This window comes from Pangasianodon hypophthalmus, chromosome 3 (assembly GCF_027358585.1).
Source record: "Pangasianodon hypophthalmus isolate fPanHyp1 chromosome 3, fPanHyp1.pri, whole genome shotgun sequence".
NCBI lineage: Eukaryota > Metazoa > Chordata > Actinopteri > Siluriformes > Pangasiidae > Pangasianodon > Pangasianodon hypophthalmus.
In genome coordinates this window covers 10,748,031-10,763,157 of record NC_069712.1, presented here as the reverse complement: position 1 = coordinate 10,763,157, position 15,127 = coordinate 10,748,031, and the positions used below count along the sequence as shown (strand labels likewise).

Sequence of the window (15,127 nt, the reverse complement as noted above, 5' to 3'; positions counted from 1 at the left end):
CATGGTTTCTTTAAGGCTATGCTAAAAGTATTTTATATTTATATGTTTGTGTATAGTTTAGTTTAGGGATGTAATCGTATACAAATACATTATTTGGAATGAACAGATGCAAATACAGTTACTAAAAGGAGGTGCACTATTAATTTTTTTTTCTAAAATCAGTGGTTTGCTCCAGTAGCCTGACATAAACACTACCTTACTGAGCTCCAAAATAAAACATTTTTTCTTCCGTATTTCCAATCAGTCTTGCCTGAAATGCATACAATCATACAAAGCAGATCTCTTGTGATGTCTCCAAAAAAATGATAAAATATCAACTTCTACTTTCATTGTGAATGTTTTTCATCAATATTTATGTTAATGTTAATATTAATGTTCTTCATTGTTATTAAAAGAAAATATTCCTGGAAAACCATACCGGCATTATAATGAAAGTCTCTTAGGGGACCCCATTTAGACTAGCAGCAGGACCGATCCCAGCTTCATAGTAGATTGTGATGTCCAGTGCTATGCACTGGCATGTTCAGTGAACTTTTCTGATCCTTTCGGAATGTAACATACCCTAAAAAATTTAAGTAAATCTGATAGAATATTATTAGGTGGCTATTGTTGTCAACCGTAGGGTCCCTGGATGACTAGTCGTCCTCACTGCCGCGGCCCGGGTTCGATTCCCGTTCAGGGAATCGAACCCCAGCCACTGCAGTTGCACAGCACAGCTGACAGTGCAGCTGACAATCTCCATCTCTGATACTGTTATGACAGTTTGATGGCAAGTCTAAGCAATATTTATGTGGATTGCTTAATTTCCACTTATGAGAAATCATGACAGACAGTGTGTATGAGTCAGACACGGAGTGTGAGAGACAGGGAGACGCTGCATGAGGGTTTTCTCGCCTTCTCCTCTGCCGGCAGCTTTCAGGCCACGGGATGTCAGTGTGCATTAGACGCTCTCTCATCAGCACAGCCCACCAAGCGAACACACTCAGACTCCCCCTCACTTCTATAAACACTATGCAATACACTATTTATATGCACTGAGGGCAACAGTCAGAGTAGCGCTCCTCAGAATCTTAACTTGGCACATCTTAGAATTTTAGATGTGAAGTTGCCTTTTATAAAGGAAATGTCTTATCTCTGGTCTTGGCTGCTAAAAAAATATTAAACCACTGATTAAAGAAATGTGAATCACAAAAGACAGGGAATTGAAAATCCTTTCGAATTTGACTGTTTAGTAAGTTGGTAATTAAGGTTTTCACACCCAAGTGCAAGCTTGAGTATTAGAGCAAAATAGCACGGACGTATGACAGCTACGTCCTTGAAGAGAGTCATAATTCTTAGTCATAAATCCATGAATAGCCGTTCGTTCCTTTTAGCCTTTCCTTTTATGCAATTCTGAAATTTCTGGAGTTTCAGAAATGTCAATCAACATGCACACCATTTAAATAAATGTCATTTAAAGGATAATTTAAAAACAGTGACATTTTTCAATAAAGACTGGCTTAATATGCACCCTCAGAACATCAAATTAGTGTTTATTAAAAGAGTTACATTTAGTGAATTTTTAATTAACTGTCAGTCACATGTTGTTCTTATCTTTGTTGAGAACCTACACTTGATTTCTTGGATGTTGCAACCAACAGCACAAGCTGTCTTACCTTCCTGCAATATTACCACAGACACTTGTTTGTTGACATGCAGGAGAGACGGTGGTGCTAAATCACTCTCTCCATGCGCGTCTAATGAGATGACGTGGCATTCAAGTCTACCCTGACTGGCAGTGAGGGATTTGCTGTAGAAAAATATGTTCCATATGCTGTCTTTCTCTGCCAGTATCATTCTGTGACATTTTTTTTGCCATGTTTATTTGCCAGCTCATAAACATGCTGAAATTTGAGTCCTTGCATAGTGGTGGGTAATCTGTGCACCTTGCAATTTGATTTGTTTTTGAATTCAGGGTGCAGAGATATAATTATATGTGATTGTTTATACATTGTGATGCATCTCTATTTCTGTTGCATACAAAATGTTTTTTTTCCCCAATATGACCACTCTATCATTTTCTTCCATCATGAGAAACACTAGACTTAATGTTGTTGTTCCAAGATTGTTCACTGTTCAGATATTATTAGCATATTTAAGGACTGAAAATAAACACTGCAAAGATCTCACATCGTACATTTAAAAGCTGAATATGACACACGTGAAACACAGTGTAGTGCTGCTGTTAATGTTCATTCTGCCTCATTAAGGTACATTAATATTTGAATACGTTGGAGTATTGAATCAGTCACATTTGAATTTTCAAAGGAATTTTTGAAGTTTAAAGGTGTTGAGCGTAGCTTATATGGGTGGACAAATTATAAATTTATTAGGTAGCCCAAAGAGCTGTGCTTACATCAGTCTCATAAAAATATCTAAAAGCCTGGACACAACTGCTGCTTGTCCCAGGTGTCCAGGCTAATGACTTGTCAGTTCAGCATTTACCCATAAGTTGTTTTCAGCAGGAATGTCTTTTACTTTGAAAAACATAACGCCCACTTGAGTCTGATTATGACATTTTGGCCATGAATGCAGAATATTTCAACATAGAACTGCAATCCCTGTTTTTGAATATCGTTCAAGCTGTTCTGCAGCATGACTCTTATCTAATTTCATCTTTTCTCATTCTTTAAACAGTACATCAACTATCGGCTGATCCACCTGACCCCAGCAGACTACGACGACTTTGTAAACATAATTCGAAGTGCCCGCGGGGCGTTCTGTCTCACCCCGATGGGCATGATGCAGTTCAACGATGTCCTGCAGACCCTGAAGAGGGGGAAGCAGACCAAGGAGCTGTGGCAGCGGATCTCGCTGGAGATGGCCACGTTTTCACCCTGAGAGCTCCACACACCAGCAGGCACTGACTGACTGAACTTCAGCTCGCCCCAGAGCTCAGCCCAAGCCTAGTGTGAGCCACAGTGCCCCCTGCAGAATCCAGACCCATCACTGGCAGCACAATCAGTCCTCCTCTTGGTCCTGTATTACTCCAGGATGTGCAATCTCATGGAGTTTCGGAGACATGGGAATAACTCGTTAAAATGATCCTTCCCTTATTATCGAACCCATTGTCGTGTCTGATTTTTTTGTGTGACGTCGAGTAACTTATGACTAGTGTTTTATCTTAAAATCTGTCTCTTTTCCTCTTTTCACTATGTTGATGCTCTGCTTCACTGAGTTTTAGTTGTATAGTTATTGAAATACAATGTGTTTTTTTTTTTTTTTCTTCATTAGTTTTGTTGATGTTTGTTGATTCAAATTTGAATGAAAACTAAATGTCAGACTCATACTGCAACATTCCTCTACTTTTGGAGGAGTGAGCCTCCACCGGGCATAAAGGATTACAGCGTTGGATACTCAGTGTATGAACGAGGGAAGAACATCCTTTATTAAAAGAAGTAAACAGACATTTAATAGGAAACAATAATCAAGTACGGGTGAGGATTCTTCTACGTTTTGTTTTATTCTTTGGTTTTTTTTTTTTTTTTTTTTTTGATATTTTGTATAGTGTGGTGTGTGCAGAGAACAGTTTGAGGAATGAAAGTGACTGCTAGCTGAGTTCCCTTTTCCAGCTGGCTGTTGGTGGCGAGGGCTTGAGGTTTTGGAGCACAGACGTTTGGCTGGACCAGATTTTTTTTAACCTACATGACTTTTCAGAATTTATCTATTACAGTTCCACTGCCAACAGGCTCTCGTCTTTCCACTCTTTTCCTCAGCATTAAACTTCACGGATATTAATATGTGCATGTGTATTTATCATCAAATGTCGATGTGCATACACAGGCAAAAGCAGTATTCTCCTTTTATCTCAGATCTCATTAATGTCTGTCTCCCTGAGACAGACACACACACACACACACACACGTGTTTTTGATGTTAACCTAGAGAGGTGGTCCATTGCCAGGTTCCTGTGTTCCAGCCTCAAGTCCGGCACCCACTTTGGAGCTCACTAGTAGGGAATGATTGTAGAAATTGTACTGTGATATTTTTGTATTCTTCAAAGTGTAGCTTGATTGGGAAGAAGATATATAAATATATAAATATATATGAATATATAAACTGTGCTGATTGCAAATGGTTGTAATCTAGACTAAAGGAAAAAAAATATAAAAATGGAACAGACAAAAAGCAATATTGAAAATGTAGAGTTTACTTAATAAAGATAACTCAAAACACTAATTTTGTGGTTTTTTCATGTTGTAAATTACACACACAGGTTTGGGTTTAATTTCCTGTTTGAGGATTTGCGCTTTATTTCCTGTAACACGAAGATAAATCCATACAAAACTGACCATTGACCTCTTAAGGTCTTAAGGGACATGATTAGAACTTGAAGTACTTATTCTGGCCTTGAGTTTTCTTCACTATATATAAACCCCCACAAGGAGCAAATGGGGAAAACTCCTTATATTTGCAATGCATTTAAATCTGGACTGGAATTGAAATCTGTTTTGGATGTTCAGAGTAGAACGATTTGTGTTAAAAACGAGGCGTGTAAAAGTAAACAGTACTGTAGAAGAAGAAAGAGGAAGGAAAAAGAAGAAGGAAATAGGGTCTCGGATCACACTCAAGGAAAAGGATATTTTGCGTTATGAATGTAATAAATTAAGATCTATGTTGCAAGAAGATAATATTCTCACTGTTAAGGAGCACTCATTTGGAAAATGGTTTACGGTGTACTCGTTTGGAAATTTGGAGGATGCCCAGATTTTGGAATACAAAAGAATTCTCCGTTAAGACCCTTGTTGTCCACTGATTTCAAATGACTACACATGATCAATGTGTTTTTTGTGGCAGTAACTCTGAGGTGTTCAGCATTTATTTTGGTTCTGTTCCACTGTTCTGGACATTCTGGATTGAGATGAAAATTTAAATGAAAAAATATTGATATTTTCTTTGAAGGAATAGATGCATAGATGTTGAATTTCAGCCCTGGAAACATAAAAATAGAAAAATATCTTTTTTATCTTATTTTTTTTTTTTTTTTTTATTCTGGCACTTTAACACAACAAATGAATGGTCAGTGAAGAAGCTTATGTTTGAGCTTTTTTTTTAAAGTGAATTCAAGGGATTGTCTGCAGAAAGCTGTGCAGACTTCATACAATCTATTTAATTTTTTTCCCCTAATTTGTTTGTAGAGACGCAGTTTTTACATTTTCTCTCCCACCAGGGGGCGCAATAAGCTGAGGTTTATGTATTTGAAGATACACTTTAGGTTTTAAATAAAGGTTATTGAAATGTAACTAATTTGAGTTAAATGTAGGCCACATTATTAAATATAGACTCTATTCCATATATGACTGCATTTATATAAATATATACCCTTCAGCTAAGGAAGCCTGTTACTGCACACAATGTACATTTGTGGATTGGATGCAAAAAAAAAAAATGACCTGTCGGGTGCAATGCAGGCTTAAAATATACAGTGTATTATTGTGATCTAATTGCCGAGAAGTAGCAACTTCCCATAAGTTCCCTCCATTGAGCCCCTTACCTGAAAAAAACACCCGCTGAAAGGAGGCGCTCGCTTGTGGAAGCTACCATTGCTGAGTTTTCACACGGGGGACGCTGTAAATCCCTTTTTCCCTTACAGAAAGCTAAAGTCCGTATAGGTGAATAAGCATAGCCTAAATAACACAAATCAAAACTAACAATACGAATTTGGTATAATTTTCGAGACGTATCTGCAAAATATACGTGTTTACATTCTCCTAAACTTGTACTATCACCCAGTTTGCCGGGCTAATTTGGTTCGGTCCAGAGTTTCGGCCTCAGGAGTCGCGAGCCAGCAGCATCACACAGCCGAATGAAGATGGCGGATTTGTGGACGATGCTGTCAACAAGACTTTGAATTAGCAGCTCTTTCAAAACTTACCCGGTGTCCAGATATTCGTTTTTGGATAGTCGGGCTTCAGAAGAAGTCACATTGTGAGTAAACTTTTATTGAACCTGTTTTAAATGCTATTCCCGTACTCCTCACTGTCGGTGAGTAACGTATGCTAACCTCAGTAACGTTAACGTTCGTGTGTGTTTGTGTGTGTGTGCGCGCGCGCGAGCGAGGCGCCGCTCTGCTCAATTAGCCGGTTGGCTAAAAACTTGGTTAAAAAACCCTCGGCATATCTTTATTTTAGCTTGGAATTGTTTGTAGTGAAGTTCTAAGGGGAAAAAAACTCGCACATTTGAATTAAGACGAAGGAACGGAGTAGTTTTAAAGGCAGGCTGTTGATCAGTGTGGAAATTAGCGCACGAGACGGTGTTGTGCAGGAAAACTGAAGTAAAGTGAAAACTCTGGAGATGCTTAAAGCTGGCACACTTTTTTTCATCCCATTTTAAAAACGTTCAGAGCATTCTTGCGGTGTGTTTGCAAAGTACGGTGTGTTAGTTTGGACTGAAGATAATGTAACACTTCTGTTTATAATTTAAACAATTCCGAAGTGCCACACATTCAGAAGTGTAGAAGGAGTGAAACTGGCTGCCTGAAGAGTCAGAGGAATATTTAGCTGCGTTCATCGTCTCACCCACTTTTTGTGTTTTCAACTATTTGAAATCTGATGTCCGGCTTTTGTGGAGTATTATTTGCTTCACTTGGTTAATTTACATTTCCAAATCTTCATGCACGCAACCAAAAATAAGTTAAAGGTATCAACATTGTATTATAATATTATTATGTTATAGTGTATTCACTTTCATTTAATAAAGAAACAAAAATCTTGGTGTTATTTTGGGACAGCAGGAAATCTCTCTCTGAGTCCTCATGTGCCTTTAGTCTTAGTAACTTGCACGATTTCAATCTGTGTCCCCGACTTTTTGTGAGTTGTTTCGGATCCAGTTTGGCAGTTGTGTCAAACACGTGGCGTGGTGCATTCCTTGGAGTTAAAGCACTTATTTAATCAGCACCATTGCTCATGTTTGTTTGGTCTAGACGGACTATAAAACGCCACTGGTTGTTTGAGCATAGTGAACACGCCTCTGGAAGCTCAGCATTTCAATCGCGTCAGTTTATTCAACATTACAAAAGGGAAAGCTCAGTGATTATCTGGATGCCTTGTGAAATCAGATTATTTAATGTGCTCAGAGGAAATGTAGGAAAATACATGACAAAGAATGTGTGTGTGTCTGCTTCTTTTCATTTGACTTTTTTTTTTTTTTTTGTTTTCCCCCGCAAGTTTGGTTTGGGAATCCATTAAGGTAAGCAGGACCTCTTTGCTGGGGATGGCAGAAATTGTGGACTGTCATTACAAAAATTGCTCTCATGATTCAGTGGCACTTAATAGATTAACTTCTGCCAGTGCCTTGAACTGAGGTTGTTTTTTTTTTTTTTTGTTTTTTTTTTTTGGAGCATATATTGCTGAGAAACTCCGTACATAAGCCGAAATCATTTAATATGTTCCAGCCCAAATATTTCCAGATAAAGCCTAGATGTGTAGGTCATGTTGTTGCAGGATCAGGCCGTGTATCTGTCTCTGAAGAAAGCTGCCCCAGCTGCTATGCTTTTAGAGACATCATCATTTATTAAACTAGTTTCGGAGACACTGAGAGGACAAGCAAGTGCAGAAGGCTGTAGAGGTTTAATTAGTCACGGTAACTCCGATTTGTTCGAATCTGTCAAGCAAGTTGAATCATTTGCTCTGAACAGAATCAACAGTGTTTGACATGTGACACTTTCATATATGCCGTGCACATCGACAGCTCGGCTCAAAGCGCAGTGTATTGCATTTCACTCTTGGACATTCCTGATATTTTTTTCTTCCCTTTATAAATTAGATACGTGATGATTTACGACAGCACATGATTAATAAGCTTTGCCTGTTTCATCATGTTATTCAGCAGCTATTATTGAGATTTCATTCTAAAAATGAAGCGTCATTAGACTTATGTTGAATTGTAAAGCTAGTGTTCACTCTACTTTGTCTGTAAAATAGAATCTACAGCAAATGTAAGAAATGTAATTAATAAATAAATTTATAACTAATATAATGCCATGTGACGAAGTTGAGGCAGTCATCCATGAATATTCACCTTCTGCATCATTCTTGTAATGTAGAAAAATATTACGCGGTAATGCGGAGGCAGATGGCTTATTGTAGAAATGATGTGTTGAAGCAGATGTTGAAGCATTCCTTTCGTATTATTAAAGTAAATAAGGTTTGCTCATATTTGTCACATTTCACCTTAGACTGACTGAATGATGGAATAATGCTCTTAAGTAGCTGAGTGACTTTTTCTACATACAGGTTTCATTTCCAAAGGAGTAATCTGTTATTGTCAACAATAAACAAGGCTAATAGTCTTATTATCTGTAGGGCGTTTCTTGTACAGTCAGGAATCAATAGACAAATCTTGGGTCATAATTAAGTTGAACCATAAATATCTCTCTCTCTCTCTCTCTCTCTGTTGTGCTCTCTTTCCCTCTCAGTCCCTCACTGACACTCTCAATCTCTCTGTGTCTGTGTGTGTGTGTGTCTGTGTGTGTGTGTGTGTCTGTGTGTGTGTGTGTCTGTGTGTGTGTGTGTCTGTGTGTGTGTGTGTCTGTGTGTGTGTGTCTGTGTGTGTGTGTCTGTGTGTGTGTGTCTGTGTGTGTGTGTGTGTCTGTGTGTGTGTCTGTGTGTGTGTCTGTGTGTGTCTCTCTGTGTGTGTCTCTCTGTGTGTGTCTCTCTGTGTGTGTCTCTCTGTGTGTGTCTCTCTGTGTGCGTGTCTCTGTGTGCGTGTCTCTTTCTGTCTCTTGCTCACTCTCTCTCTCTCTCTCTCTCTCTCTGTGTGTGCGTGTCTCTTTCTGTCTCTTGCTCACTCTCTCTCTCTCTCTCTCTCTCTCTCTCTGTGTGTGCGTGTCTCTTTCTGTCTCTTGCTCACTCTCTCTCTCTCTCTCTCTGTGTGTGCGTGTCTCTTTCTGTCTCTTGCTCACTCTCTCTCTCTCTCTCTCTCTCTCTCTCTCTCTCTCTCTCTAATCACGTACACATAGTTTCCCAAATGACATATCAACATATCATTTTATTTCCAACATAAGCTTTTATTTCCAGCTAAATGATGACTTCAACTTACAAGTTTTTGAGTTCCCCAAACCGAAAGTCATATGTGAAAGTTTCTGTGTATGTTCTCCCCATGTCTGTGGTGGCGTCCCATTCATGGTTTGTCTCTGCTTCCTGCCCAGTTTTCCACTGCCCCCTGAGCAGGGTAAAGAGGTTACTGAAGATGAATGAATGTATGAATGTGTGTGATGAGACTGCATGCTGTGCTATATACAGGGATAAGACACATGTAGTCAGAGTTACTGTAGAGGAGGTCTGTTTCTGATGGACCAAAAGTGTTCATTGTGTTCACCAAAAGTGATTTTAGTACCTGGCGATGCAGAGAGCATGCACCTTGAACTTCAATGTGCAACAATCATTGAAATATTTAGATTTCATTATTATAGGTTAATTTTAAACTTATTGTGAGATTTGGTCTTTTTCAGGCTATGTTTATTGTTATATTTTTAAAGCCTTAATTATTGATTTATGTGATCATTAAAATTTTTATGTAATGATGGATATCAAGCTTTATATTGAATATGGTGGTTTTGTGACTAGTTTGTAAGTAGTAGTAGTAGTAGTAGTAGTACTGTACATTTCCTGTGTGCCACTGCTTTATTTTGGGTGTATTGCCTACAATAATTAAGCATATTATTATCAGAAAGCTCGTAGGTCTTGTTTCGAGAGGTTTGAAGTATTATGGAAGTCCTCCAAGCAGATGCTCTGTGCTGCGTTATCTTTTCTTTCTGGTATAATTTTTCTCAATTGGTTCCTTTATCAAAATCAAAGCACATCTGTCATGTATGTGTACGATATCTCATCACTAATAACTAGCAGGGGAAGACCGAATTAGTGTTGTACAGACGGTGACTTCTGTCATAGCAGAGAAATCCTGCTACAGATGTCAAAGATAACTGCTCTGTAATTAAGAGTTGTCTTCTCCGGAGGAGTCATCTTCATTCATTCGCATTAGAGTGAAAAGCAGAGCACGGCTCATTGTGCAAGTTTGGGTAGACGAGCATTAAAATCCCTAAACAGTTTATTAAAAATTTTAGGTGTTGATCTTTCCTGCTTTTTGGTTTTATTTGCTTTACATGCTTTTCCTAAAGTCTCTAGATGTTAGTGCCAAGTTTTTAAGCATGAAGCATGCATATGTGCCTAGAGGATATTATCTTAAATAGAATGGTGTCGTGTTCACATAGTTCATACCATTTTTCTGTAGTCGTATTTTCACACTTCAGCTACAACTCTTATGGTCGTCAGTGCACTTGTGTTAAATGCATTTTCATGTGCTTACATCTTAATATATTTACCTGCATGTCTCGGATAAACAGCTTCTGCTGTGAGCATCTTGTGCTCTGTTGCCAGCTATCCTTCTGGTGTGTGAGTCGTGTTTGAGACAAAGCCCGAGAGAGTTTCGTTTTAGTACCCAATGAATTCTGCAATGCGGAATGTACTGACAAAATCACGAAAGCTGTCACAGACATGGATTCTGAATTTATTAATAATATAGCATGCTTTAAGAACTAAATATTTCCTGGTTTAACTGAACACTGCATGTGGAAATGACGTAAGATGAGATGATTAAACCTTTGCCAACATTTTGAAGACTGGAAAGAGAAAGATATGTCCTAAAATACCATTTAACACTAAAGTTTCCATTCATAGGAGCTTATGTATGGTATAAATTTTTTCTCCATTTTTTCCAGAGTATACAAGTGTAAACAAAAAATATAAAATTACTTCATTTGTAAGATAAAAGGTCATTTCTCCCTATCATATTATTTTAATGATCAACGAACTGCCCCTACTACTGTTTGACATCCAACCAAAATGCATGAGAGCATCACACTTACCAGTTTAATATATTTCCTCATCCCATCTTAAAATAAATTCCAGGCAACACCAGTGGTGTGTGTGTGGCACTTTCAATTTACTGTCAAGATTTACTCTATGGCTAAAAGCGTGTGGACACCTGACCAACACACCCATATGTGGTTTTTCCCTAAATTGTTGCCACAAAGTTGGAAGCACGCAATTTTGAAGAATGTCTTCATATACTGTAGTATTAAGGTTTCCTTTCACTGGAACTAAGAGGCCCAAACCTGTTCCAGCATGACAGTGCCCCTGTGCACAAAGCAAGATCCATGAAAGTATGGTTTTCTAAGGTTGTAGTGGAAGAACTCGAGTGGTCTTGCACAGAGCCCTGACCTCAACCCCACTGAACAGCTTTGGGGTGAACTTGGCTGCACCCCAGGCCTTCTTACCTGACATCAGGTACTGATCTCACTAATGCTTTTGTGGCTGAATGAGCAAATCCTCACAGCCACACTTCAAAATCTAGTGGAAGGCCTTCACAGAAGAGAGAAGGTTATTATAACAGTAAAAGGGGACTACATCTGGAATGGGATAAAAAGCACATATAGGAGTGATGGCCAAGTGTCCATAAACTTTTGGCCACATAGTGCAAGAGAAAATGAAGTTCACTGAGCCTGAAGGATATTCTTAAAAAAACATAATTCTAAGTAAAAAAAAAAAAATTGGTGCTGAAATACTAATGTTGTGTCACACGTAGGTTACATAGCAGAATGTACCAGACAAATAATGATATGTGTTTTCACACTCTGAATTTGGCCACCCGCCAATTCCCACATGCCAGCCTGCTCACCCCATCATATGACAACTACCAACCAGGGAGAGTGAAGGCTAACACGTGTTTCCTCCACAACATGTGAAACCAGGCAACCACATCTTCTCTTACTGCTGTGTTACAGGCAGAGGTTAAAGTGGAATTTAAAGTGGCAGTTTAACTCTGGCAGTGATCGGGGAGGAGACGGTTTCATTTAAACCTCACTGGGGCAAATCACTTGGAATATATTTGGATTAGGATAACATGTATTGAACATAATGATTGGGATAGCATGTAAGTTGAATTAAATGTTGCAGTAGAATACTGTTTGTGTTCATTTAGACTTCAGTTAATATACTTAGCTAGTGGTTTTCACACATCTAGCATCAAATCTGTGTTTTCGCAGAATCATATTAGACTGTGGACTAGCCAACCTAATTACCAAGCCTACAACTAGTTACATTTACGTGTATTCTGAAAAACACGATTAGGAGTTAGTTAATGAAAGATAAGATTGTTCTACATATCATTACAAGATTGGTTGGATGAACAGTTAACTCACCATCATCTTTAGAATCAACTTGATTTGAAGTGATTTCGAGCAATCATTTACAAGCAGCCTAATAATCTGTTGCTTATCAGACTCGGAGCTCGATCAGAATAAAACACCTTCATGTAAATACCTCAATCAGAATAGAGTAAACAGATTGATCAGGCAATCCTAATGAAATTTATATCTGATCAGCAAGGTGGGTAATCTTTTCAGTAACTGGTTAAATAGAGGAATAAACAGCCAGGTAAAATTTTGTGTCTGATTACTTACATGATCTGAATCTGTGGCTGTGTCTGGGTTATGATACACTCCTTTAAAGTGGTCCAGTGGAAACACAGTTCATGTTACAGACTTGAATCTATTTAAAATAATTGTGAGATTGAACAACACTGAGCAACTTCATTACGGTCATAAACTGTACTTCTCTCTGTCTGTTCGATAATTACACTTTGTTTTGCTGAGAAGGAAATAATTTAAAACTCGTTAAGGACAAGCTGCGCTATTAAAAAGTTTGAATGCGCTGACTGGACTCACGCGCTCCATGTCGTTGGAGTAACTTTGGATTGAGTTATTTAAGGCACATATAAACGAAGAATGGCTACAGACTGGCCAAGAATCTGGAATTGTAACGAATACATATGGATGGTAAAAAATCTTTGCATGTAAACATAGCCAGTGTTTGTGCACCTCATGGCAGATGACACCTGTTAAAGATGAAACGTGGCTCTTACTTTCATCCTGTGAAACACGGTTGGATCTTGTTTCTGTGACGCCACGAGTTTGGTTTCTGCTGTCCGTCACGCCGCAAGTACAAAGAGAAAACGCTGATTTATTCCTGTTCCAAGTTACTGAGGGTGCCGGAATGACCATTCTTGATCTTTCTGGCTCACTTTAACCCCTGGTCACAGTGCAATGTAACACAATCTGAGGAAAGTACTATCTGCCCTCTTCTGCAATCATGAGCTCACAGACACTCACGGTTGGCTAGTGTTGCTGTGACTGACAGGGGAGGGGGAGAGTATGCCATCCCTCCCACCCAGAGAACACAGTCAGTTTTGCTCCTTTGGATCCCAACCCCCGATGGCTGTAGCATCATCATGAATCAAACTTGCGATCTCTGGATGATAGGAGACTTGTTGACAAATCTCAAAGTGACTTTCGGAAACAATTACGATAATGTTATGTGACTACACATAATATAAAATCTGCTCTTTTAATAAAAAATACCACTTTTTTTTTTTTAGATATCATGTTTGCACTGAAATTGTGCTTTAAATGAATTGCATGACTTATCCTGATTTCCATAATAACCTAATCCATAGAGTAGTACGTCACCTGCACATTTGAATGCGTGGAGGAGTTGTGTGTCAGAAATGTAGTCCCCTACAAACGTAGGTGTGTTTGAGAGTCATTGGTAGAAATTCCTGCCACAGGAAATGTTAAGCATATTCTGTGTAAATGCTGGAATGTAGCCAAAGCCTGAGAGGCACACACACTTCCTCAGCAGCTGTGTTTGACTGGAGTGGTGTTCTGGGCCTGCAACAATTAATTGATGTCTTCGGCATAAAGTTCTCCATGCGAATTTTCATAATCGATCTGTCGCTCATTTAAGAAAGACTCAATGGCCTTTTAGCAGAATTACTGTTTTGATAGGACAGTGTGACTGAAATGTTTAATTGGCATCGTTTACTAAATGGCTACCTAAATAACGGATCTGCCATTCTTTGAGACCATCAGCGGATCCATGGAGGCGGATAAAACCCCATTTAGACAGTGTGATCTATGGTGGTACATTAACATTTTAGTGGGAGCATTTGTTCTGTTTTAAAGCATCGTAAGTTTTTTTCCTTTTCCAAAAGGAAAGGATTGTTTAGAATGGCATGCATTGTGTTTATGTGGTACTAGTGCTGGGGTCTTTTAGACAGTCTCACTGAAACACATTTACTGTTTACAATCATCACTAAAATTCGCTGACCAGCAGAAACTGCCCAAGCATATAAACAGCCCACTTACACTTGCTTTCTAAGTGTGCATGATAAATATATTAGCCCTTTTAATGTTTGATCAATCTTTTATTTACCCCTAATCGTGATTACAGCGAATGTATTCGTCGTAAATGCTTATGGCTGTGCAATGCTGTAACTGTGTTTATTGCTGATATTCTCTTATGGTTCTGGTGTAATAGGTTTGTCATTATTCCCTCTTTGAAAAGGGTAAAACGAGTGTAGGCTAGTAAGCTTGCTTGTTAAAAATGTTAAGATGCTTGTAAAGTCACTTATGTTTATTGACAAGCTCACTGCTACAGACATGACTTACATTACCTGCACTATACACCTAATATTAAGTTTAAGAGTTTTTGGGATCGTCACTGGCTAGCGAGTGTATTAGTGATGCAAGTGGATTAATGTTGCCAAAATAAGTGTGCCTACTTCTTGTATATATGAAAACTCAGACGTCTGTTGCCGTGCTTCGTGTATGAGTGGAAAACCGAATAACAATACTTAGCAGAGGTGGCGAAAATAGTTTAGCCATTGCATGTGTAATTTTTGACCCCTTTCTGCAGTGATACAGGAGCCACCAGGAAACTACGCTTTTCAGATAAAGCACAGGTGAATAAAATTCACCTGGCAGAAAAGATGTTGCACTGAAGGGGAAAGGACATGGGACATTTACTTCTGGTTGTGGCTATCTTCGCTTTTCACTGACTTTAGGTGCACTTTGACTTGCCAGCTTCAGCCTTGTGAGCCAATAGGGTTTGACTGTGGTCTCTTTGGTTTTAAAAAAAAAAAAAAAAGGAGGGGCTGCGAATTATTGACTAATTAGCATTGTCTCAGTTTTGGTGTGCTGTTCATTGAGTACAGCAGTAAGCAGACCTGTAGATCAGTGACATGAGGTGAG

At 38.7% G+C, this 15,127-nt stretch overlaps 2 protein-coding genes across 18 annotated transcripts in view; both read left to right on the top strand.

Annotated features, from left to right (window-relative positions):
• zswim8 (zinc finger, SWIM-type containing 8) overlaps nt 1–4,218 on the top strand; it is a 39,534-nt gene extending 35,316 nt beyond the window's left edge. The window contains exon 26 of the mRNA XM_026936466.3: nt 2,677–4,218. Coding sequence (XP_026792267.3) covers nt 2,677–2,880 — 204 coding nt within the window. The 3' untranslated portion in view covers nt 2,881–4,218. The remainder of the gene's footprint in view (nt 1–2,676) is intronic.
• A 1,590-nt stretch (nt 4,219–5,808) lies between these two features.
• The window catches only part of ndst2a (N-deacetylase/N-sulfotransferase (heparan glucosaminyl) 2a), a 116,060-nt gene continuing 106,741 nt past the window's right edge, over nt 5,809–15,127 (top strand). For 10 of the 17 annotated variants that reach the window (XM_034302807.2, XM_034302805.2, XM_053232953.1 and 7 more), the window contains exon 1: nt 5,809–5,967. The gene's annotated coding sequence lies outside the window, so the exon portion shown is untranslated. The remainder of the gene's footprint in view (nt 5,968–15,127) is intronic. The other 7 variants (XM_034302810.2, XM_053232955.1, XM_034302809.2 and 4 more) reach the window with 2 other exon arrangements.